At 45.6% G+C, this 23753-nt stretch overlaps 3 protein-coding genes across 13 annotated transcripts in view; 1 reads left to right on the top strand and 2 right to left on the bottom strand.

Moving 5' to 3' along the window:
• The window catches only part of Cnot1 (CCR4-NOT transcription complex subunit 1), an 80119-nt gene extending 67277 nt beyond the window's left edge, over positions 1–12842 (top strand). For all 8 annotated transcript variants that reach the window (XM_048431558.3, XM_048431594.3, XM_048431575.3 and 5 more), the window contains 10 exons: positions 1038–1286; positions 2815–2978; positions 3329–3446; positions 4101–4202; positions 5307–5480; positions 6448–6597; positions 7644–7824; positions 11193–11325; positions 12209–12343; positions 12490–12842. In XM_048431558.3, coding sequence (XP_048287515.1) covers positions 1038–1286; positions 2815–2978; positions 3329–3446; positions 4101–4202; positions 5307–5480; positions 6448–6597; positions 7644–7824; positions 11193–11325; positions 12209–12343; positions 12490–12568 — 1485 coding nt within the window. In that variant the 3' untranslated portion in view covers positions 12569–12842. The remainder of the gene's footprint in view (positions 1–1037; positions 1287–2814; positions 2979–3328; positions 3447–4100; positions 4203–5306; positions 5481–6447; positions 6598–7643; positions 7825–11192; positions 11326–12208; positions 12344–12489) is intronic.
• A 1098-nt stretch (positions 12843–13940) lies between these two features.
• Setd6 (SET domain containing 6, protein lysine methyltransferase) lies at positions 13941–16772 on the bottom strand. Its single transcript, XM_048431609.3, has 7 exons — positions 16438–16772; positions 16215–16356; positions 15903–16097; positions 15652–15772; positions 14864–15044; positions 14630–14772; positions 13941–14510 (listed from the first exon to the last, which is right to left on the bottom strand). Exons 1-7 carry the CDS (start codon positions 16757–16759, stop codon positions 14193–14195), a joined length of 1422 nt encoding a protein of 473 aa, XP_048287566.3. The 5' UTR covers positions 16760–16772; the 3' UTR covers positions 13941–14192.
• A 963-nt stretch (positions 16773–17735) lies between these two features.
• Positions 17736–23753, bottom strand: part of Ndrg4 (NDRG family member 4) — a 36342-nt gene continuing 30324 nt past the window's right edge. For 2 of the 4 annotated variants that reach the window (XM_087900487.1, XM_087900489.1), the window contains 8 exons: positions 23599–23702; positions 22982–23038; positions 22849–22900; positions 22064–22111; positions 21863–21898; positions 21692–21743; positions 20354–20392; positions 17736–19589 (listed from right to left, as the gene is read on the bottom strand). In XM_087900487.1, coding sequence (XP_087756613.1) covers positions 19435–19589; positions 20354–20392; positions 21692–21743; positions 21863–21898; positions 22064–22111; positions 22849–22900; positions 22982–23038; positions 23599–23702 — 543 coding nt within the window. In that variant the 3' untranslated portion in view covers positions 17736–19434. The remainder of the gene's footprint in view (positions 19590–20353; positions 20393–21691; positions 21744–21862; positions 21899–22063; positions 22112–22848; positions 22901–22981; positions 23039–23598; positions 23703–23753) is intronic. The other 2 variants (XM_087900488.1, XM_087900490.1) reach the window with 1 other exon arrangement.

Below are 23753 nucleotides of genomic sequence, written 5' to 3'. Positions count from 1 at the left end.
TATATTTTCCATTTCTTCAAATTGAAACCAAAAGTTGGTTGTCTTGCCAAAGAAAGATTAATTGGTCTCTTTAAAATACCTGACAGTTAGGTGTGGATGAACTTGTTAAGAATTGGATGGATATACTTTCAACATAAATGACACTAGTAAAGTATGCCTTGTAAATTTCTTCTGCTAAAAGAATCCAGGATATTATAAAACATAACTCCATTGAAAGGCTGTCATCTATGTTTATAGTTCGATTTCTTATTACACTGGGACAAATTCAAATGTGTGTTTTATGGGCATTGTTTCCTAGGTGTGGGTATGGCTTCTGTCTAGCTCCGCCTTATTTGCTTCACCTGTCTCTCGGGTGCAGTAGACTTTTCAGGGATTTTCTTTTTACTTCTTGTGCTTTGTCATGGCACATTATCTTCCTCTTCACATTGTAAATGATTTCAGAGTGGAGTAAGGTCTCTTTGCTGACCTATCTTTTAAGACAGTGTTGCTTATGTAGCCCTTCCTGACCTGGAACTGGCCTTTTCCACTAATTGTAGTAGTATAAAAGAACATTACATTTAAGTAACAATCTTGATTCTTGAGTATTTATTAAATAAATTAATAATTTTTATGCTGTTGGCCGGAGTTTCAAAAGTATTGCCAGTGGTTAAATAAGAGGAGGGTAACTGTTAGAAGTGTTACTTATGGGAAGTTAAATGTACAAACATTTGAGTCTTTCTGAGAGAACAATATATTAACACTTTGAAAGTTTTTAAAAGTTGGTGTTATTTATATAATTTCCTGGATTATTTGTACATACCCTCTTGTTCAAGGCTAATTGTATCTCTTGTCAATTTCAATCTTCTCCATGCATTAAAATTGGGAGGAACTCTGCCATGGCTCTTCAATAATAGAGGAGTCATTTTTCTAATGGCATCCTTTCACAAAGTAAGAATTAGAAATGGAAATAAACTATAGTGTGGTTGTTTGAAAACGAACATGTATAAAATTGATGTTGAGTATGATCTCACCGTGTTGGTTGTTTGTTCCCACTGTAGATGCACCAACAAGGAATACTTAAGACTGATGACCTCATAACAAGGTTTTTCCGTCTTTGCACTGAAATGTGTGTCGAAATCAGTTACCGTGCTCAAGCAGAGCAACAGCACAATCCTGCTGCCAATCCCACCATGATACGAGCCAAATGCTATCACAACCTGGATGCCTTTGTCCGCCTCATTGCACTGTTAGTGAAGCACTCTGGGGAGGCCACCAACACTGTCACAAAGATCAATCTCCTGAATAAGGTCTGGAGTACTTTCTTGATCCTTGGATTTTTGTAGGTTTTTTGTTTTTGTTTTTCTGCTCCATTGTGTTGTGTGTGGTTACCACCACCACCACCACCCTTGAAAAAGTTGAATATCAAAATTGATGTGGGATGTTCTTCTGTCTGTGTGTTGCTTTTATTGGTTGGTGAATAAAGCTGTTTTGCCCAATGGTTTAGCAGAGTAAAGCCAGAGGGAAATCCAAACAGAGATATATAGAGAGAATAGGCCGAGTCAAGCAGATACCATATAGCCGCTGCCACTGAAGAAGGTGCCAAAACATTATGTGTAATCCACAGACAGTGATATATAGATTAATAGAAATGGGTTAATTTAAGATGTGAGAGCTACCTAGGAATATGCCTAAGCCATTGGTCAAGTATTGCTGTAATTAATACAATTTCTGTGTGATTAAATGGGTCTGGGTAGCCAGAAAACAAAAGTGCAGTCTACATTTACAAATGGTGCCAATGTGACTAGATTTTGCTCTTGAAGAAATACAGTTTTATCCTTATTGTCAACACACCCACACCCACACCCACACCCACACACAACACCGATCAGTGAGCAAACTGAATAGAATGTTAAGAGAGGTGAGAACCATTTGCCCCTTGTTGACATCAGGTCACATTAGATTAACATTGTTGAGTTTCAGTATGATGAAACATGAAGAGAGGGCTGGAGAGGTGGCTCAGCGGTTAAGAGCACTGACTGCTCTTCCAGAGCTTCAATTCCCAGAAAACACATGGTGGCTCACAGCCTCCTATGATGAGATCTGGTGCCCTCTTCTGGCCTACAGGCAGGATACTGTATGAATGAATGAATGAATGAATAAAGAAACAAAAAACATGAAGAGACATCCAGGTTTCTAAAGCTTTAGAAAAACCAGTTCCATCTGTGGAGAATGTAGAAGTTTTGGTCCAGTGATAATGAAATTCGGAGGAAACACAGGTTTACACAAATATCCCTGCCAGCATACAAATTTGTGTTCAAATGGAATGTGTCTTTTTCCTTCAAAGTGCTTTGTAGTGCTTCAGAGTGCAGGGTAAGCCTGTCCTGGTGGTATAGTCCTATAAGTATTTGAAGGACTGGGTGAGGCAGGAACATTACAGTGAGACTTGTAAGTTCAAAGCCAGCTTTTAGGTGTCTTAGACCTTGTCTCAAAGTTAAAAAAAAAACAAAAGCTTCAAGATAGCACTCAAGTGATAAAATAACTTTGCTTTTGTTCAGTCCATGAACAAAAGATAAAAGAATCGTGGGTTTGCTGGGCAGTAGTGGCCTACGCCTTTAATCCCATCACTTGGGAGGCAGAGGTAAGCAGATCTCTGAGCTTAAGGCTAGCCTGGTCTACACAGTGATGAGTTCCAAGTTAACACAGAGAAACCCTGTCTCATAAAACCAACCTAAACAGATAAGAAAATAAGTAAATAAAATAAAAAAGTCATGAATTAAAAGCAACAACTGGCTTATCTGTGTGACTAATGAGTTGTATACTGTGTGTTCTGTATAGGTTCTCGGGATAGTAGTGGGAGTTCTCCTACAGGATCATGATGTTCGGCAGAGTGAATTTCAGCAGCTTCCTTACCATAGGATTTTTATCATGTTGCTGTTGGAGCTCAATGCACCTGAGCATGTGTTGGAAACCATTAATTTCCAGACTCTTACAGCTTTCTGGTGAGTGTTGGGCTCAGTAGAGATTTACATTTGTTGTCATTTACCATAGGGCCTTTTAGCTCAGATTGTCCTCCAGAGTTCCTGTGTTGCTGAGGCTGATGGTCTTGAACTCCTAATTTTCCTGATTCTAGCTTCCAAGAGCTGGAATTAAAGGCATGAACCCCACACCATGGGGCTGCACTTGCTAAGATTTAAGGACTTGGTTTAGTGTAGTCAAACTCAGGTGGAACTTTTGGTTTGTTTGGTTACAAGTGTTTTTTGTTTTTTTGTTTTTAAGTAACTTGCATGTTGTCTACATTCATATGTTGTTTGATATATTTAAGTTTGAGCTTCTGAAATTTTTCTTTCAGCAATACATTCCACATCTTAAGGCCCACCAAAGCTCCTGGCTTTGTATATGCCTGGCTTGAATTGATCTCCCATCGGATCTTTATTGCAAGAATGCTGGCACATACGCCACAGCAGAAGGTGTGGCTGCAGTTTATCTCCCACAGATGAAGCCTGTAACTACCTGGGGGCTTACTAGCACTGTTTATGTTGATTTCTATTAGTAGTAGTAGTTTTTTTTCAAGCATGTTATTTGGTAATTATTAAATGTCAAGTCACAGAATGTAAAGAGACTTACCAAGGACTTGAGTACATAAGACTTTCTTGAGGCATATTGCTTCTCTAGCTTTGTTATGGACCATCTCTGTCAGTCTCTTAATCCTTTGTGTTAACAATAATTTAATATGAGCACTTTCTCATTTTGCAATTAAATGGCAAAAGAGTACTACTTATAGTACCTTCATTTGACTCTTAGACCAGAAGAAAATGTAACTACCGTGTGTTAAAGTGGCTAAGAAAGTGAAATAATCACTTGGTTTTGTTTTATGATTTCCATATGCAAACCATGGCACGCAGACATATGCATGGCATGCCCACAGAAAGATAAAATGTGTGCTCATAAAACATGTGCTCCCTACCATGCCAAGCTAATAAATACTTAATCGAGAGGTCCTGTCATGTCAGTGTTCTCTATTGATATTAGTGTGGATGACCAAAGTGTAATAACCTGAGGAACCTTTTGGTAACTGAACAACTTCTAATGTCACTATAACTCATATACATTTCTTTCTTTAGGGGTGGCCTATGTATGCACAGCTGTTGATTGATTTATTCAAATATTTAGCGCCTTTCCTTAGAAATGTGGAACTCACTAAACCTATGCAAATCCTCTATAAGGTAATTTTTACTTATAAATAACTGGGATTTTTTTAACGTGGGCTGTTACTAAGCTTTTACAGTAACACAAGATTCAGAGGCCCCACTTAAGGGTACTCTAGTATTAGTAGTGCCTCTACTACTTTAGGTTTTCAGTGGAAAGTTGGTTTGTTCCCCATCTTTTATATATCTTCTCTGCTCTTCTCCCTACCCCCATTTTAGCAATTTGGTACAATCTCATTGGAGGTTTAACTCCTATTTCCTTAGTGGGTTTTTTCTTTTAAACATTTTTTTTAAGTTTTATTTTATGTGTATGACTTTGGCATGCATGCATGTATATATGCATCACTTGTGAGTCTGGTACTCAGGGAATACAGAAAAGGATGTTGGAGACCCTGGAACTGAGCCACCATGTGGGTCCTAGGAATGAAATCTTGCTCCTCTGCAAGACCAGCAAGTGTTCTTAACTGCTGAACCATACATATCTCCAGAGATGTTTATTTCTTGAGGCAGAACCTCACTATTTGGCCCTGATTTGCCTAGAACTCAGATCATCCTGACTCTGTCTCCCTTGTGCTGGAATTAAAGGCATGTACTACCTGATGTCTTTAATAATCTCATAATAAGATTTCATGTACAGATGTGCCCTTTTAAAATTGTTTTTCTGTGGCACTGGGGATCAAACCTAGGACCTTCTTACACATGCTAAGCTATCTCGGATTGCTAAGGGGTTCCTACCACCTATTTATCAGAATTGTTTAAATTTACTAAACTTGTCAAGAACTAGCTAGCTTTGATCTAAGCAGCAAGTGTTTTTCAGTAAATTTTTTCAATTCATGTATTCCCCCCCACCACCACCACTTTTTTTAATCTTTCTTTGATTCTGTTCATTCTACAGTTCTCTTTCTAGCTTCTGGGGATAGATGTTGCATCATTGTATTGTTTTTGTGCAGAATATATTATTGCCTTATACTCTTAACAGTATTTGTTGATTAAAGCCTATAGATTTTTTTTTTTAAATGTTACTAACATATACTTTTGGCATTTTTGACCAGAGTTAAAATTCATGATACAGGAAGAAATACTGATTTCTTAGTGTGGAACATTTTTTTCTTTTTTATGTAGGGTACTCTAAGAGTGCTGCTAGTTCTTTTGCATGATTTCCCAGAGTTCCTTTGTGATTACCATTATGGGTTCTGTGATGTGATCCCTCCTAATTGTATCCAGTTAAGAAATTTGATCCTGAGTGCCTTCCCAAGAAATATGAGACTCCCAGACCCATTCACTCCTAACCTGAAGGTAAAGTTTAAATAGATGGAACATGGTTGTCTTGTTTTGCTTTTATCTTTCAATTTTAGTTCTAATCTGTGTATGCATATGTGTGTGAGTTTATGTGCATGTATGAATCTATAGAGGCCTGAGTAAGGTAGGTAGAATTAGAGAGTGAGCTGGCATGTGGGCGATGGGAACTGAACGCAGGTCCTCTGCACGAGCAGCCACTGGGCCATCTTTCACAGCTCCAAAAGGAAAATTTTTTTATCTTAATATTTCAGCCCTTTGTCTGTTAAGCAGCCTAGTTTTAAAATCATTTAATTCTCTCTAATGTGCATGTATGCTTTAGGTAATGATACTGTTTGGGTAGCTAATTCTGTTATTAGTCGTGATAGGCTTGATATTTTCTCTGAATATTGGTTTATACTATTTTTCTGGTTACTGTTTCTCATAATTTTGACATTAAATTTAGGTATAATTATTGAATCCCAGAGTAAATGTTGAGCTAATCCCATGCTGCATAATTGAAAAGAAACTAATCTTTGCAATGTCTGTAGTTCACAAGTTTCATTGTGTAAGTGTTTAAATTGTTTAAGGGAAGGGGCCGCTTAAAAATCATACCACCATTTGCATAAGTAAATACTAGCCTTTTAAATTTGCTCTTGGATCTGTGTTAAGCCCCTTTCAAGTACATTTTAAAAAGCATGTAACGTTCTCTTATTTGTCTGGGGCTTCTTTTGGTGGCTGGATTTCTTGGTGGTGAGTGAGGAGCCTCCATCTGTACTGATTTGAAATCAATGCAGTGCTTAACAGTGCAAGTTACAGCATAAAAATATTCTTTAATTTCCCTTACTAATAATGCAAAATGTCTAATATGTAGTAGTCACCATCTGTGTGCAAGTGTGGACAGTTTTAGAAAGCTATCCTAACTCTTCTGTCTTAGGTGTGATTTGTTAATTCTGTGCTTGATTTCAATTCTTGCTATTTGTGGCAGGTGGACATGCTGAGTGAAATTAACATTGCGCCTCGGATCCTCACCAATTTCACTGGAGTGATGCCACCTCAGTTCAAAAAAGATCTGGATTCCTATCTTAAAACTCGATCCCCTGTCACTTTTCTATCGGATCTGCGCAGTAACCTACAGGTTAATTGGTTTGACTTAAGTTGTTCTCTGCTTGTCTTCTCTACAGAGCACTTTGTTTGCACTGTACATTGTGTGTCTCATTTAGAAACATTGTTGAATTTGATTGAATTTGGCAATACACACCTGTTTCTTTGGCACTAAGGCAGACAGATTACAGTGGCAAGACTTCACCCCCAAAAATACACCCATCCCCATATACACACCAAAATATTGTCATACCTGTTCATTGGGTGACCTTAACTGGGTTATATACTTTACTAATATTTTATTCTTGACCCAGTTATAGATGAAACCACTTGGGAAAAGACATTACTTTCCTGTAAGTCCTGGCTAACATTTCTAAATAAAGGGATTGCAGCTAAATTTGCTTTATAGAGTAACTTGAAGTGGAATTGACTTTCCAGTGTTAGCACCTTGTACAACAACTTCTTCCTCCAAAGTTATATAATAGACGTTGTGCTTGTTTTGGATGGTTAAGTTTTATTTTATAGCTTTCTTTTAAAAAAAAAAAGATTTGTTATGTATACAACACAACATTCTGCCTCCATGTATGCCCACATGCCAAAAGAGGCCACCAGATATCATTACAGATGGTTATGAGCTACCATGTGGTCATTGGGAATTGAACTCAGGACCTCTGGAAGAGCAGTCAGTGCTCTTAACCACTGAACCATATCTCCAACCCCTATTTTATAGCTTTCTAATCTGGAAGTGTAGTATTTCTATAGTATTTGGTTTCCTAAAGGAACTGACATCTCCTGGTTGAATCACTCTTAGGGTAGCTGTGTATTTGTATAGCTCACAATCCTGAGCACATTTATTTAAATCACAAAGAATATCAAGACCTATGGATCCCTTCTAAGAGAGCCTTTAGATGGATTGAGAAATGGTGCTGTGGGGCATAGTAGTTCACACTTTAATCTCAGCACTGGGAACCAGAGGCAGGTGGATCTCTTAGTTGGAACCCAGCCAGAGCTACGTTATGAGATCCTGTCTCTGGAAAAAAAAAATAAAAGATGGTAAAGTGTTCTCTTTTGCCCATTTAGGTATCTAACGAGCCTGGCAATCGCTACAACCTCCAGCTTATCAATGCACTGGTGCTCTATGTAGGGACTCAGGCCATCGCACACATCCACAACAAGGGCAGCACGCCTTCAATGAGCACCATCACCCACTCAGCACACATGGACATCTTCCAGAATCTGGCTGTGGACTTAGACACTGAGGGTGAGTGAAGCTGGCTAGTTTGCATTGGCAAGTTCTCTGTACTTTGCCACAGATAAAAATTGCAAGAATCTAGAAAATTTCTTTAAGCCACACTAAAGAATGCTCTTTTCATAAAGTGTGAAGAAAAACTGCCCAAAAATCTCGTCATATCGGTAAATACGTTGGTATTTAAGTAAGTATGTTCTTTTTGGTAGCCTTCAGCAGAGGCTGACTCATACTGCATTGTTTTATTAGCTTGTTTTTATATCATTTATTGTATCTACTTGCCAAGGAACAGAACATGTTATTAAATGTTTAAGAAGATTAAGGATGGGGGCTGGAGTGATAGCTCAGCAGTGTATGAGTATCTAAAGATGTATGTATCTATTAGACCTGAGCTTCACAACTCAGCATTCTGACTGGTTGTGGTTGCTTCTGGCAGTTTCAAAAATAAGTTTCCTTGATAAAAACTTACATTTACTGTGGGTATATGGACAACTAGCTCAAATATTTAGAGTGTAATTAGGAATTAGGCTGCTGAGGCCAGTGGCGTAGGTTCTTCTCCACAACCCATGACTTCACTAGCCCTGGGTACTTGTCTGGCTTTTTAATCCCAGGCATGGTTACCCTTGTTGAGTGGCTCTTAAATCCAATTGAAGAGCTGTTTGTTGTCCCCACGGGGTATGTATGCCCCTGCCGTACCCTTAGGGATATTGTGTCATGCTGGTCACTGGTATGGTTCAGAGGCATCACAGCTGGCTAGGACTGCTGCTTCCTCCCGCCTTTGGAAGCTGGCATGGTGCCTTCTAGAACTTTGAAAAGCTAGTCCTGGGGAAGAGACATCCAGGCCAGTTCCAGGCTCAGACATCAGGGCACTGTGTCTGGAGTGCATGGTGTCTTCAGCAATGGGGTGGGGGTTACATTTGACCTCTGGAGGGGGGTTGGCACAACCAAAGGCACTAGCAGCAGCCTCTGTTTTGGAAGTCTCTTGGATAACCCAAATCAGTGACCTGAGGGCATCTGATGCCTGGTGTTGAGGTTTTATCTATCTTTTTGTTTGTTTGTTTTCGAGACAGGGTTTCTCTGTAGTTTTGGAGTCAGTCGTGGAACTGGCTTTTGTAGACCAGGCTGCCTCCCAAGTGTTAGGATTAAGTTGTGTGCCACCACACCAACTACTGTTTTTGTTTTTTCTTTTTTCTTTTTTTTCTCCCAGGCCTACATATATTTTTAAACACACAGTAAACCATTGAGAGTTTTTTTTCGTCTTTGAATCTATCTTTACTGTATATCTCCCTTTTTGTGACCACATAAGTCTTTAATTTGCTAAGCAATGTGGGTAGGATTAAAGCCATGGCTCTGACAGCTGGATCCAGCCTATTTCTTAGCTTTCTGAGATTCCAGTCAGTACCTCATGGCAGAGGTACTGACTGTAACCATGTTTAGTGCCACAAGTCTATGGCATTTCAAGGTCCCTGCCACCAAGCAAGCTGCAGCTGTGTGCTCACAAACCACATTCAAATGCTCTGAGACTGGACCTCCTGCCTGAAAGAATCAAAGGAGTTTGCACTGGCAGGATGGCCCAGAAAGCCGGCATTTTAAAACGGCACGGCTTTTTTCCTGCTATGGCTGAAAATCAAAAAGCTTTTCATCAACACCATTTAAGTGTTTTGTGGCAGGACCTCTTAAAAGAGCTGCAAGGTTTTATAGCTAAGGCTGAGTTAGGAAGCCTTCCTTAAATAAGACACATTTTGCCTCTAGCAAACAGAGCCCACCTGAGAAAATGCTGCTATCAATAAGCTGTGCTTAACTCTATTCTTTTTTATCTAGAATTCTTCCCAAGCTCACAGGCTTTATGTGGATGCAGCTGTCCATGTGGGCTCCATTTGTTGACTGAGTTTTCTGTCCTGTCTGGTCCCGCAATCGTTCAGTCCCAAAGAAATCACACAGAGTCTACGTTAGTTATAAACTGATTGGCCCATTAGCTCAAGCTTCTTATTAACTCATAACTTATATTAGCCCATTATTCTTGTCTGTGTTAGCCATGTGGCTCGGTACCTTTTTCAGTGAGGCAATCACATCTTGCTTCTTCTGTGGATGTGTCAGGACTCTATTACAGTTTTTTTTTTTAAAGAAATAGTTAATAGTGTGATTTCTTATGGCTTTTCCAGACATCCCTTACTTTTATTCTCCCCCCCTTTTCTCATTTTCCTTGTATTGTACTTTTCTCCTGTTGAACACCCCCCCATCCCCAGCAGGGGTCCTTTTTTTATTTTTCTGCTTTTTACAGTTACTCCAGGATATGTACTTACTTCTGAAGATGTGGAGCTAAGAGCCTGGAGAGAGGGGGAGGGGGAAAGGGAGAAGAACATGAGATATTTGTCCTTGCTCAACTCAGTGAGATCATTTCTAGTTTCATCAATTTGCCTGCAGAGTTCATGACTTTTTTTTCCCCTTTGGCTCTTGGGAGTATTATCAGCCTGAATAAGTAGCCCATAGTGTAAATGTACATTTTTATTACCCATTCATTGGTTGAAGGACATTTAGGTTGTTTCCATTTCTTAGTTATTATGAATAGAGCAGCAGTGGACATGGCTGAGCCAGTGTCTGTAAAATAGGATGTGTTCTTTGGGCATATGCGAAGGAGTCCTGTGTGTAGTTGAGCCGTGTGACAGATGGATTAAAAAGTTACTTTTAACTTTGCTACAAATCTTGAAAGGATAACTATATTGTTTACCTATTTTCAAAAGGTACTTGAATGAAAAGCAAAGTTTAACAGTTGAATATTGTTACATTCTTTAGGTAAGTGTTTAAGGGTCCTTATAATAGCTGTACAAACAAGATAATCAAATCCAGATAAGAAGAGATCAATTGCTTTCTGAACATTGTGAAATATTTTGGATTTGATATCCCCATCCTCTGTTACTCTACCAGTATAAGGATTTTTAGGGGCAAGACTCTGAAGATACACGCTTTGAGGTCAGGACTGTTTTCATCATAGGAAGACATTTCCTTCATTGTGCCTATTTCAAGTCTACAAAGCAGTTTTCCAAGTGCTAGATGAAATAGAATGTTTTAGCTGGTTGGATAGTGAGATGGTTTCAAAAACAAGTATGTAAGAATTTTGCTAATTCATAACATGGAAAGTATTTTGGATAAACCCTACAGAAGCAAAAAACAGTGGGATCCAGAGAACCACTAGGAAATCACTGAATTAGAATAACCTTTACAGATTTTGATGTCATCCTTGCACAAGGACTATGCTAATTCTTTTATCTGTGCTGTTAAGGGGAGTTCCCTGATGTATCAGTCCCCTTCAGAAACAGAAGCAATTGTCTCCCATATTGGCCTTTCAAGAGTGAACCCTAAATCAAAATTCCTTAATTTTTTAGGCCGATATCTCTTCTTAAATGCAATTGCAAACCAGCTGCGGTACCCAAACAGCCACACTCACTACTTCAGCTGCACCATGCTGTACCTTTTTGCCGAGGCGAACACCGAGGCAATTCAGGAACAGATCACAAGGTGAGATTTATTGTCAAGATGCCTTAAAAGGGCCCTTCTCCCCTGCACTCTGAATGGAGCTCTATGCATTCCCAGTTCAGCTGTCTTACACTAAAGCATGTCTGGAGGATTACAAAAGAAGTTGCTATTGACAGTTTGCTTTGCTGTGCTAGGGACTAGTTTACAATAACAGCAACATACTTGGTGGCAAGTATGTATCTAGTGGCAGCAGCATTTGTATCCAGATTCTTGAATAATACAGACTTCATTTGTGTATTTCCTTTTTTAAGGTTTTAAGGAAGAGCTGCAGTAGGATCATACTGTTTTCTGTTGTTTAAATATGTATAGGATTGGAAATTGGTACATAGTACAGTGAGGTACCTTAAAGACTTAATTTATGATGGGTGTGATGATGCACGCCTTTAATCCCAGCACTAGGGAGGCAGAGGCAGGTGGATCTCTGAGTTCAAGGCCAGTCTGGTCTAAAAGTGAGTTTCAGAGAGAACAGCCAGGGCTACACAGAGAAACCCTGTCTCAAAAAACAAACAAAACCCAACTTTAATTCACCTAAATGCTAGGACTCATGCATGTGAACTGTATTTATTGCATGGATGACAACGTACTATTTTGTTTGTAATTATGTCTAAAGCTGCAGCAAAGGCTTCAGTCCTTAATCTTTGCCCCCAGGAAACAGTGAAGTGAGAATAAAGCAAGCATTGCAAGTAGCAGGTCACAGTGTAATAATGTGTAAGCCAGCACTTGAGCCACATAGAAAGAATTCCACCCATTTACATATGCTATAGTATTGTTAAAAAATTCTAAGTGAATTAATAGAAAAAGAAGCAATGGAGGTATAGCTGTTAATTTGTTTATGTATTAATTAACCCTTCTGTCCTCTTTTTAGGGTTCTCTTGGAACGGTTGATTGTAAATAGGCCGCATCCTTGGGGTCTTCTTATCACCTTCATTGAGCTGATTAAAAATCCAGCATTTAAGTTCTGGAACCATGAGTTTGTACACTGTGCCCCAGAGATTGAAAAGTGAGTGTAAAATTATTTAAGTACCTAGCAGGGAAACAGAAGGGGAGAAAAGCTTCTAATTTGGGTCTATGAGTTAAAAGGCAGTTATAGCTGGTGCACATTAAGATATCCTTAGGCCTGAATTTGTACTTGTCTTCACTTTCCAGGTTATTCCAGTCTGTTGCACAGTGCTGCATGGGACAGAAACAGGCTCAGCAAGTGATGGAAGGGACTGGTGCCAGTTAGATGAACTGTATATCCCTTGCCAGAGGCATCGACCTTGGTTTCACTGAACCGAGTTCATAAACTGAAGAATCCTTTCAGCTCCTCCTGATTTTCCCAGCCCTTTGGTTCTCGGGTGTCTGCCCCATCAACTGCTGGGGTTGGCCTCTTGTCTATGTGGGCAAGTTCCAAAGTTTAAATGCATTTTTTTTTTTGACTCTTGGCCAAAATTTAGAAGATGCTGTGAATATCATTTTGAACTTGTGTAAATATATGAAAGAGAAAACTTTTGTCTGAACTTCTTCAGTGTGTGCAAAGTGTGTCTAAGGGAAGAACATAAACCAGTACCTTGCAGTAGAGGCAGTGATGGCATGCTCTTGGCTTGAGCATAGCTCAAAAGTCTTCTGAAATTTGTGCGTTCCAAAGAACAGCAAAACATTACATTCCATGTAACACTTAAAAAAAGGTAGTGAAGCTTGAAAAACAACTTAAGTCGTTAAAAAATGTAGGCATGCTAGACTCCAGTAGCCTGAGAACACAGGAAGGTCTACGGTTGAGATCCAGGGGGTTTGTTTGCATTTTCTCAGGGAATCTGAGCCTGCTTTTTGGTACTAAGGGAAAACATAGCTGAAGAGGAAACCACCTCTCGTCAGGCTCCCTGTCACCATGTAGGTTGTTCGGCCTAGTTAAATAACAAGAGTCAGATGGACTAATACAGTTGGGTTTTGTAAGGATCTTTAAGTGTTCTGAGAAGACATGTTCTCCATGTTCTGTTTTGTTCCTGGGCCCTGGCTCAGCTTTCTTGTATGTGTTAAGACCCTAACCATAAAGTCATGACATGCATAGCAGTCCACCGTGCCCTTCCCAGTAGCAGCCGCCACCAGTGCTGGTGAGAACAAAGTGGATAGCCCAGTCTCCCGGGAAATAATCACTTCTTGCTGAATGCTCAGATTTTCCCGTTACTACTTACAGTTGTTTTTTTTTGTTGTTGTTGTTGTTGTTTGTTTTTTTAAGAGTCAAGGTCCCTACTACTATGCAGACCAAATTGTCCATCTCTGACATCAGCTTCCTTGAGGCTGGGATTACTGGTATACTACAACCATGCCCAAGGAAATTTTTGTATGCCTTTTCTGTTTCAACAGGGAGAGGAGAAATTGTTGGAGCAAGAAAATCTGCAGTTAAACGAATTCAGTTTAGGTGGAGGCTTTTTGGTATGAATAGGTAGTGTTTGAAACAATTCCACTTATAATTTACCTTGCCGAATGAAGCTTGGCTGTCCTTTTGTGACACTGAGAACCAACTTGAGACTGCTGAGCAGACAAAAGTGCAGCAGAGCCACCTGCTATGCTTCAGTTCTCTACAGGAAATGACTTCAAAAAGGTTGAACTTCTCAATGTTGAGCTCAATTCACATTTATTAAATTTTATTAAAAACCTGAAGACATTAGCAAAAATAGAATGTTCTTAACAATTGGCAGCAAGTCCCAAATGCACTGATTTCAATCCTAAAATGCCAACATGTAACTCTTGCCTTGGATTAATCCTTGTTTATCTTTAGCTACTTTTACAGTCCAAATGGCAAAAGACCCACATTTCTGTCCTTTACAGGCAACAAAACGCAAGCTTAAAAGGTTCTCATTGCTGGTCATTCAGGGAAGCTGCTCATTTGTGAGTTCCAACAATTGGTGTAAGATCATCTTTTGACCATAGCGGACTTGTAAGGCTTGCTGTTCCCGCCAGCTGAGCTTGGCGTAGACTTCCTTATTGCTAAGTAAATCTTGATCCGTTTTTAAGTCTGTGGCATAGGTCTGTAGGGTCAACAGAACACTGTCTCGAAGAAGCCGTCTCCATGCTACTTGGAGCTTGGGGATGTTTGTGATTTTCAGACTGTCCTCTTCCCTTTCTTGCTCTCCCCGTCCAGCCTGAACTTTATAGCCTTGAAACTCCTCGGCAGGCATGCACAGCACCTGGAAGGAATGTGGGCCCTTAGTTATAGGATGTACTACTCTCTGGAGGAAAGTCCGAGTCTCTTGGTCTTTAGTTTGGCTTTTCTAAATACCAGCACCCCGTAACTGTCAGCCTATACCTTGAGTGTGGTGGCTAGTTCCTCTTCAGTCAATACCTCCTCACGACCAATCACAAAGGCTCCCTCTTCCCCTACCATCTCCAGTTTGCACAGGAAATCCCAGCGTTCACACAAGAGCTGCCTTTCAGCTTCATCCTTTGTTCCTGTGAAGTAATGGATGAGAATGGGCGGGCATAACTCCAGCAAGCCAAATGCCCTCAGCAAAAGCATCAATGGAACGTGGGGCAGACGCACCCTGCAGTGCGGCGTCTCGGACTGTCACCATCTGGATGTCAGCTGTGTCATCTGTGTTGTCAGGATAGGGCTCAGCAAAACCATACATATGAATCAGTTGCCAATTAGCCATCTGCCCATATGTGTTGAAAATCTCATGACCTTTAGGAATGGGCTGAGTAGCTACCATCCGGAGATAATCCTGGGATAGAAGGGAAAAGCTGGGGCCACACCTTAGCCCCCACCAGCCTATGAAGAGTACTTCGCTTACGAAGTAATCTCTTGAGTTTCAGATAGCCAGGGCTACACAAAAAGAAGTTAAACTTCATGTCAGAATAGTAGGAATAAGTGAAAGTCACATATGCTGCTAAGGTCTAAACGTATAAACCAGATGTATGGAAGTTAGTGGGACCGGAGCCTTCTACCCTGCTTCAGCCTTACAAGATTATGGGTGGAAGCCACCAGGCCCAAACCATTAGCTAATTGCTAGTCACATACACGTGTGTCTTAAAATGTTACATACAGAATCAACACTAAAGTGGGGGCTTTCTCTGGCCATGAACATTCCACCTCTTGAAAAGTACTGAGTTATTGCTGTTCCACGATGCTCACCATGGAGCCTGAGATGACATGGCAGAGCGGGCAGGTTTTTGGTGGCCTTAAGGTGTGCCCACGCCATCTTACTGTAACTAGATACCAGAAGTACACAGGAGAGTAGCTAACCTCATCTACTTATTTTCACGATAGTAGAAAAATGGAGCCCAATGATTTGACTCAATGCACATAACCAGGCCAAGGGGTTCACTCACTGCTGAGTACTCTAGATTGGCATTGTGGTTGGCTATATGGTTTAGTATGTCTGCAGCAGGCACCATCAAGGGGGAGTTGGGCTCCTTTTCATCGTCCTCTTCCTCCAGCGGTTCTTGAAAGCTGCCGCAGAGAGAACTCAGCTAAGGCACGGTCTTGGGTGAGGGACCTGGATCACTGTTCTTTCCCACCTTGCCCCGCAGTAATGGTTCTAAAGATGAGGGTCTGCTCGCTCTAGGCTTTAAGCACTAACCTATAAGCCATTACAAGGGCCACAAGCTGGCGATAGAGATCCAGAGAGCGAACAGTGGGGCTGAAGAAATCGGAGTGAGCCTCCATGAAGGGCAGGACGATGGAATAGTATTCACTTCGGATGTTCACCAAGTCCTTCTCCACGGCCTCCGGGACACCTGTACCCTTTAGGAGGCGCAGCCGCTCCTCCTCTGGCCTGCAGGGACAACCCACCCAGGGTCCTTTACAACCTGCCGCTCTGATGCTGCAGGTATCCAGTGCCCTGAGCAAAAGGGTTGAAACAGTTCTCCCCAGCCCTTCCCTCGACTCTCACCAAAACATGGGATGCTCCAAACGCCCCAGCTCTGGCCAGAGAGCGAAGTAGGGGCTCCAGGGTGAGGCTGGGGCTTGCAGCTCGTGGAGCAGCGCCAGGAGCAGCGGCACCCATCCGGACAGGCTCTGCAGCGTGTCTCGTTCTAGGGAAGACGCCTAGTGAACAACCGCCCAGGCGCGACACGGCCGCCAGCCTCGGAACCAACCCTCTGCCCCTTACCCACCTCGCTCCAGCAGGCCGCTGATGGAACAGGTGTGCGGAGACAGAAGCACCGAGCGCGGCACTGCGAACAGCAGCTCCCCCGGCTGCACGCTCTCCCGCGCCACCATGCCATAGCCGGCCACCGTGCCCTGCCGGCTCACCGCCACCTTGGGACTCAGCTCCAGCCCCACTCCCGCGCACCAGCGCAAGAAGCCAGCCACCACATCGCCGTCGGGCTCGCCCCCCGGATTCGGGAGCAGCAGGGGTGCGCGGGCGGCTCTCAGGACCGGGGAGGCCGCGGTGACCGGCGAACTCACCCGCGCGCGCTTGGCCGGAGCCGCCATACCGGGAGGCGCCGCGTCCTCCCTGCGCTTCCGGCGACGCTGGACGCGAGCGGACGGGGCGGGGCTCGGGTCCCTGCGCCGGCGCTGCGGGTTTAGAAGCCGCGCGTCCGGGAGCAGACGGGGAGCTCTGTGCTGCCTCCACCCTAGTTCTGGGCGCGACCCCGAGAGCAGGGTGCAGGAACAAAATCCGGTTTCTTCCTGGGGTCTTGGCTACTGCGCGGTAATGACCGACCACTGGTTAGCTATTGCCAACTATTTCACTGACTTGTGTTCGATTAGACAGTTTGCACGTGGGTTTGAAGTGGCCTGAAGGTTTTCTACATCTAATACACACACATCCGCTGTTGCTAACTTACTCACTTTTCATCTTCTGCATAGATATGATAGGCTCTTTAATTTTACTCGCTTTTAAAAAAACAACTGATACATTGGAAGGAGTCACTATCAGCTGAATGAACAATGGAACAAATGATCAGACATGGAGAAGTTGTAGGATGCTGAGATGGGTTCCTGTCCAGCCTAGGCTAGAGACTGTTTCTCAAAGCAATAAACACCAAGCAAAAGAGTGGCGTGCCCTTGCTTTGAAGAGGTCTTACTGGCTAAACTCTTTATTCAGCTGTGACCCTGAGAACCAGTGTCAGGATCAGTAATATCGAGTCTCAACTAGGGTATATAGCCTCATGGGAGAACTTTGCCATGTGTGACCACCCTGGTTCAATTCCCATCACCATGAAAGGGAAAACAAAAAGCTTGGCAGGGTGGCCTAACACCTAGGAAGCTTAAGCAGGACTTCTGCATGTTCAAGAACAGACTGAGACCGTTCAACTCTCACTGGGCCCAAAATGTGTGTTAACAGGCACTGAAGGTAGACAGAAACCGTAGCTACCCTCCACCCATCTGAGCCCAAGGCAGCTAGGCAGCCCAACAGTTCCAGTCTTCCACGTGACAGTCCACGTGACAGGAAACACCACACTCATATGATTAATTTATTTATTAGTTTTTCTGCACACTTAATTTTCTACATCAACAAGGGGTTTTTCTTTTACATTTTGTCATCTCAAAATCGCTTATCAGCCACCAGAATACACAAAATTAGGCTCTTAACTTTGTACAGAGAGGAAAGTAATGAACTCCATTAAAAGTTCATCTTAACCAAAAAGGAGACAATCACCAATTGGGAAACCAGACACAGGAGGGCCTGATACACACACACACACACACACACACACACACACACACACACACACACATATATATATAATGTATAGATATTTATAGATACCTTGAGGACACAGCAGAGAGATGTCCGATACTTGGAGTGCTGTCTACAGTAAGGGATTTGAATTCTACCAGCTTTACAGTCACATTCAGCACTCACGGGAGCACGGGAGTGAACACAACTGGGGACGGAACACACTCCACTGGACTTGAGAGCAGTCTAGAAATGGCTTACAGTTACAGAAGGGGTGGCCTGTGCCACAGATACACGGATGTAGGTGTCCTTAGTTCAGTACACCCACACGACAACACCCCCCCCATACACACACAGCTCCTCTTTTCTCTCCCCCATTTTGGGGTGACAGTGGATGAAACCAATGACCAGGCTGAAGCTCTGGTTTCTGGGCTGTGAATCTACCTGGTAAGATAGTGGACAGGAAGACAGCATAGCTGTGGGCTCTGGGAGGCAAGGGTGCATCAAGAACCTTCGGCCTCTACACGTGTGTTCACCTCAAAACCCCACCCATCTCCCACCCCAGGACCAAGCACGCTCCAGCCCCTCCAGCAGGCAGAGGTGGTGGTATCTTCTGTCGTGGACCAGATCTAACGAGTTCACTTCTCCAGTGATGTCTGTGACACACTGGCCCAAGTTGACCAGGGCACTGCCACAAACACCCTTAGTTGAATCTGAGGACAAGAGAGATCTCTACAGGACTCAAGTACCTTCCGGCTCCCAAGGGATCACCATGAAGTTCTCAAGCACACAGCATACAAAGCAATCTTGACCTTTGCCCTCTGCCACCAGGGGCAGAAGACCAGGTGACCTTTGCCTCAGGGTGGGACCTGGCCCTGGGGTGACAGAGTATGGGGGTTCCTGCCCTCAGGGTTCTCCATATTCTGTCTCCATAGCTGTCCTGCACCAAGAAACTGGCTGTCTGCTTAGAGCGCCCTCTTGTGGCTTCCATCCTCATGACTGTCATCTGTACTATCAGAGTAAGTGTGCTTGCTGCAAGGGTTATAAGAAAGGGACCCCCTGAGGGTTAGGTTTCTCCATTGGTCTGACATCAGAGCCTGAGCTCATCGCCCACCATCTTCAAGTCCCACGCTGTCTTCACATCTGCCAGGCCCAGGGGGTGGGCCATACTCTTTCTTCAATACTGTATCCTATATTCTGACCTCCCCCCAGGGCCATGGTAAGTAGGTGACAGGAGCCATATCAGCCAGTGAACATGGTGAGGGAAATGGGAGTGGATACGGCAAGCCCCTCACGCCCTCGAAGACTGTCCTGCTGCACTGTCTAAGGTGGATCCCCTCATTTTTTTTTAAGTAAAAGAGAAGTAACCCCATTTCTTCCCCTTCGCTCTCACAAAAATAAACTAAATGGAAGATGAGCCGGTGCAGAGATGGCAGTGGGACCTGGGGGCAGGAAAGCAGGCATCTTGGACAGGACGAGGACTTCAGCAGGATACCTCCATGGTGTGGTTGACCTGGCCCATCCCCTCACCGCTCTCTGAGTGGGCGCAGGGCTGTGGGCGGCTGCCATCCACAGAGCTGGCGCTGGTGAGGGACGCGGTGCGTGAGCGTGCAAGGCGGGTCATGCTGGCTGAGGGCACTGTGGACAAGAACAAAGGGTCCTGAGGACAGGCAGGGTGGGTACCAGCGGCAGGAAAGGGGCAAGGCAAGCGAAGCGGCCAGTGAGACCCAGTCCTGCCACAACACAGAGGCCCATCCCAAGCCACGGTGCTGGCACTGGCTCCATCAGGCCGAGGCATGCAGGGCCAGCAACAGTGAGCAGGTCAGATGGGGCTGCAGCCAGCAGGGTCCTAGGTCCCAACAGCTACCCAGAGCTACGGCCAGGGTAGGTGTTGATAAGGCACTCCGGGCTGGGTAGGAAGGTGCTGTGCGGCCAACTAGACCTTTATCCAGAGAGTGACAGGGTAGGAGGCAGGACTGCTTCTGTGGAGAACACAGCCACAAGCTACCCTGAATCTTGCTTCTACTATTGTAGGTGAGGCCAGTCCACCTAGAGGCTGGGCCAGGGACAGGCATGATGCCCGCAAAGGCCACCCTAGTGCTGTGTCTGAGCTTCTGTTTCTAACTCCCAAAGCATTGGAAGCCCCACAGCCCATGGCAACCTAGAAACAAGACAACTGCTTTGAGATCAGCCAGCGTCAGGCTCCCATACGGGACGGTGCTCTCTGCAGACCAGGGTCCGCAGAGGAGCAGGGAATTGATCCACTGGGGCTTTGAACTGAGCAGGACACAGAAGATTCCAAAACCACGGCAAGACACAGTGTGGCTGCAGCATTGCAGTGGAGCGGGGGTGGGGGGGACTAGGCAGGGTGTCCATGCAGCAGGAGAGGGGCCATGGGCTACCTGCTCCTCCACTCAGCCTTCGGTCCTTCAAGTGTGCAACTAAGAGAGAAGACAGCCAGAGAGGGCAAGGGTAGGGGAGACACAGAACAAGGTGAAGATTGGGCCAGCCCAAGGGCATCAAGATGGGCCAAGATGAGACACACAGACAAATGAGTAAGGGCCAGGGCAGGGCTGAGCCTCAGATAGCCCGCTGCGGCAGCCCATTCAAACAGCCGCTCGTGGAAGCCACACAGCAGGCTCAGGATTTTCAGGTCTCCCTCTTCTCCAGCCCAGGCTGCGACTTAAGGCCCACGGAGGCCACACCCTAGGCCTATTGTCCTCACTGCTCTACCAGAACTCAATCTTGTACATAAAGGGGAGGAGGTTGTACAATCTTCCAAAGCCCCTCCGACTCCTGGGAAGCCCAGAGACACACTCTAGTGTCTCCAAGTGTTGTTCCTTCTTGGCCTTAGAGATGTCTGCCAAGCTCCACGAGTGCATGGGGCCTAGATTAGAGTTCTGGCTAGTCCTCCCTGGCTGCCTGTGCCTTTTTTTTTTTCAATTTCCCCATGGGGCTGGCAGGGTGGAGGGCTATCCTATTTCTGTCCCAAGGAGGTACAGGCTCCAGAGGCTGAAGTCTTTGGTGGAGGGCACCAAATTGAGGTTCACCCAGCAGTTGTGTGTTGTTAAGTGGAGACCAGAGGTTTCGGAGGCACACAGGAGCTGCCAGAGCTCATATTCTCTCTCTCTCTCTCTCTCTCTCTCTCTCTCCCCGTGTGTGTGTGTGTGTGTGTGTGTGTGTGTGTGTGTGTGTGTGTGTTGGGTGCTCATAGGTGTAGCCTGGGTCTCATCACTGTTACATGAGGGGTTGTTTCGGGAAGGATGGGGACCAGAAGCTGGTTTAGAGCCCCTTAATCTCAGTTGACCCTCAGGCTTACTTTCCACAGGTCTGGACATGTTCCCACTTCCGTTCTCCGGTCCCAGACTCCATGCACCTGGGCGCTAACCCTCTTTCTGTGACAAAGAGCCTTTTGAGGTGCCCTAATCCCAATAGGGTGTGGGTGACTCATCTAAAACGGGCTTTTCTAACAGCACCCATTCCTAGGTGCTGGACTCTCAGGGGCTGGAAGAAGAGCCTTCTCCCAAATGGGCCCTGACGTCAGACTCAGAAGAATGCCTAAGGCTCCCCCCAAGCATAGAAGCTGGCTGGGCCTGGGACACACACCTTATAATGTATGCAGAGTCTGGGGAGAGTAGCCCAGCTTTTGGGGTCCGGGTGACAGAGTACACTCAACCACAGATTCCCCAGCACATGGGCAGTGTGTGCCGGTCCCTTGCCCAGGGTGGAGGTGTACTTACTGTAGCCCATGCCTTGCAGGAAGTATTTGAAGGCCTCAGTCAGTTTCCCTGGCTGCAATAAGATGGACACAAAGTGCTCTGATTGGCTGCCTGGGGTTAGTGGGGAGGATGCCATCACCCCCACCCCTGACAGGCTGGGTGATACAACGGCAGGAGGGCCTGGGGTCTGACCTGTGTCACCTGAGGAAGACCACCAGAATCTGCCATCTGAAAGGAAAAGAATGGGGGGGACTGTGAGGAGCCCCTCCCAACACCTGGACAGACCGTGCTGTCCAAACACCATCCTGCTCCCATCTGTCCTGTCCAACAGCCCCCTCCCTGCAGTTGGGCCACAGGGCTGATGGGCTGGGGTGGAGTGGCGGGATGTCTCACCTTCAGGAAGGTCGTAGTGGTCGGGTCCAGTTTGGAGTTGCACTCAACCTGGGGACAGGGAGCCAGCTGCAGCAATACTGTTCCACCTGCTTAGGCAGGTTCTGTGCCCAGAGCAGGGAGAGAAGGGAGGACGGGAGGGGAGAGGGGAGGGGAGGGAGGAAGGTACAGGCCCAAGGGCTTCCCTTCCCAGGTTTTCCGCCTGCTCGGGCTTCCTAAGTCCCTGGAAGCTTGCTGGTCGGAGGGGCCTGAAATTCCACTCACAACCGCAAGTGGGGCAGGAATGCCACCAGGGTTGGAACCAGAAGGTCAGGGTCACTCTAGCAGGATGGATCAGAGGACCTGGGCAGTGTTAAGGGACAGCAGGAGACACTGGGGCCCCTGCCTGGGTCAAGGAGGCCAGTGCAGCCCACACCCTGCCCTTGCAGCCTTCCTCATGAGCCCTGAAAGTCTGGTATCTTCGGAACATCCTAGGCGCCTACCCCGAGCTCCAATGGGAGAGGTACAAGCCCTATCTTGAGTGCCTGGGTGGCTCTAGGGCGAGCACTGACGTCAAAATTTTGGGAGAAGTGGACCTTGGGCTCTAAACTGAAGTGAGGTAGGCTACCCTGGGGAGAAGAGAGGCGGGACCACCAGGTCCTAGACTCGCCAGGCACCTCCACCTGCACAAAGCGGGCGGTCAGGCCCCAAGGTGTGACCTGGTGGCGGAAGAGTATCTGAGAAACCCATCATTTAGGATCTGCCCCAGACTCTAACCTCCCACCGCTGCACAGGGGAGTCACACTCACCACCCCGTCCTCAGCAGGTGCATTATCTCCGACGACCAGCATCACGGGGCAACTACAAGACAGAGGATAAAAGTCTTCTGGCCTGGGCTTAGGGGCAAAGGCAGGGACAGGCTGGAGGGCAGGAGCCACTCACCGAAGCGTCTTGGCGTTGGGCACGGTCCCAGGCCGGTTAATGTCAAGGTCTCTGCGGCTGTGGAGGGAGGGGCATAAGTAAAGGCGGCACACGCCAGAAGTGGATCCCAACACGGCCAACTGGTAAACCTGGGAGTCACGGACTTGCTCTGCCTACACGGGACCTATCCTTTGGCCTGTCCTTGTCATGACTACTTTCCAGGACCCCCAAGTGAGCCAGGTATGTGCTCCGGCGTCCCTGCCACTCCCTTCTTGCAGGACCACACAGACCACCCTGACTGAATATTAACATCCGGGTCTCTTCCTCACTGCGGGGGGAGGGGGGGGAGAGGGTTTCTTCCGGCAGGAGCTTCCTTACTAAAAGTTTGCAAAAGTAAAGGCGCGGGGCTGAGCACCTCGTCCTGCGGTGGGGATCGAGGGTGCAGCTGATAGCCTTTCCAGCCAGCAACAGGGAAGAGCAAGAACCCAATAGCCAGAGTCCACGGCCCTGCTACCCCTCGACTCAAAGGAGGCCGCCCCGGGCAAGAAGCTACCCTCTCCCAGACTCCAGCTCCTCTTCAGTCTGGGGATGGCGCTGCCTGCCTTGCACCCTCCCGTGGGGGATGGGAACACCCACACCTGTTGTACATGTTCCAGAAGAGTTGCAGGTTGGCCTGGTTCACCACGTTTGAGATCTGCTGCCGGTAGCTCTGCACCAGCTCTGTGTTGTTCACCAGCTCCTCCTGGGCGTGGGGGGAAGGGAGGGGGTACATACAGGCTGGGGCTCGGGGCTC

The sequence above is a fragment of the Myodes glareolus genome, chromosome 22, assembly GCF_982192425.1.
Source record: "Myodes glareolus chromosome 22, mMyoGla1.1, whole genome shotgun sequence".
NCBI lineage: Eukaryota > Metazoa > Chordata > Mammalia > Rodentia > Cricetidae > Myodes > Myodes glareolus.
This window is presented reverse-complemented; position numbering and strand designations above follow the sequence as displayed.

Coding starts and splice junctions, on each gene's coding strand:
- Setd6 (XM_048431609.3), bottom strand. CDS start 16,759: ATGGCGGCTCCGGCCAAGCGCGCGCGGGTGAGTTCGCCGGTCACCGCG. Junction 16,357..16,437: donor CAGCGGCCTGCTGGAGCGAG/GTGGGTAAGGGG, acceptor CGTCTTCCCTAG/AACGAGACACGCTGCAGAGC. Junction 16,098..16,214: donor TTGGAGCATCCCATGTTTTG/GTGAGAGTCGAG, acceptor TTGTCCCTGCAG/GCCAGAGGAGGAGCGGCTGC.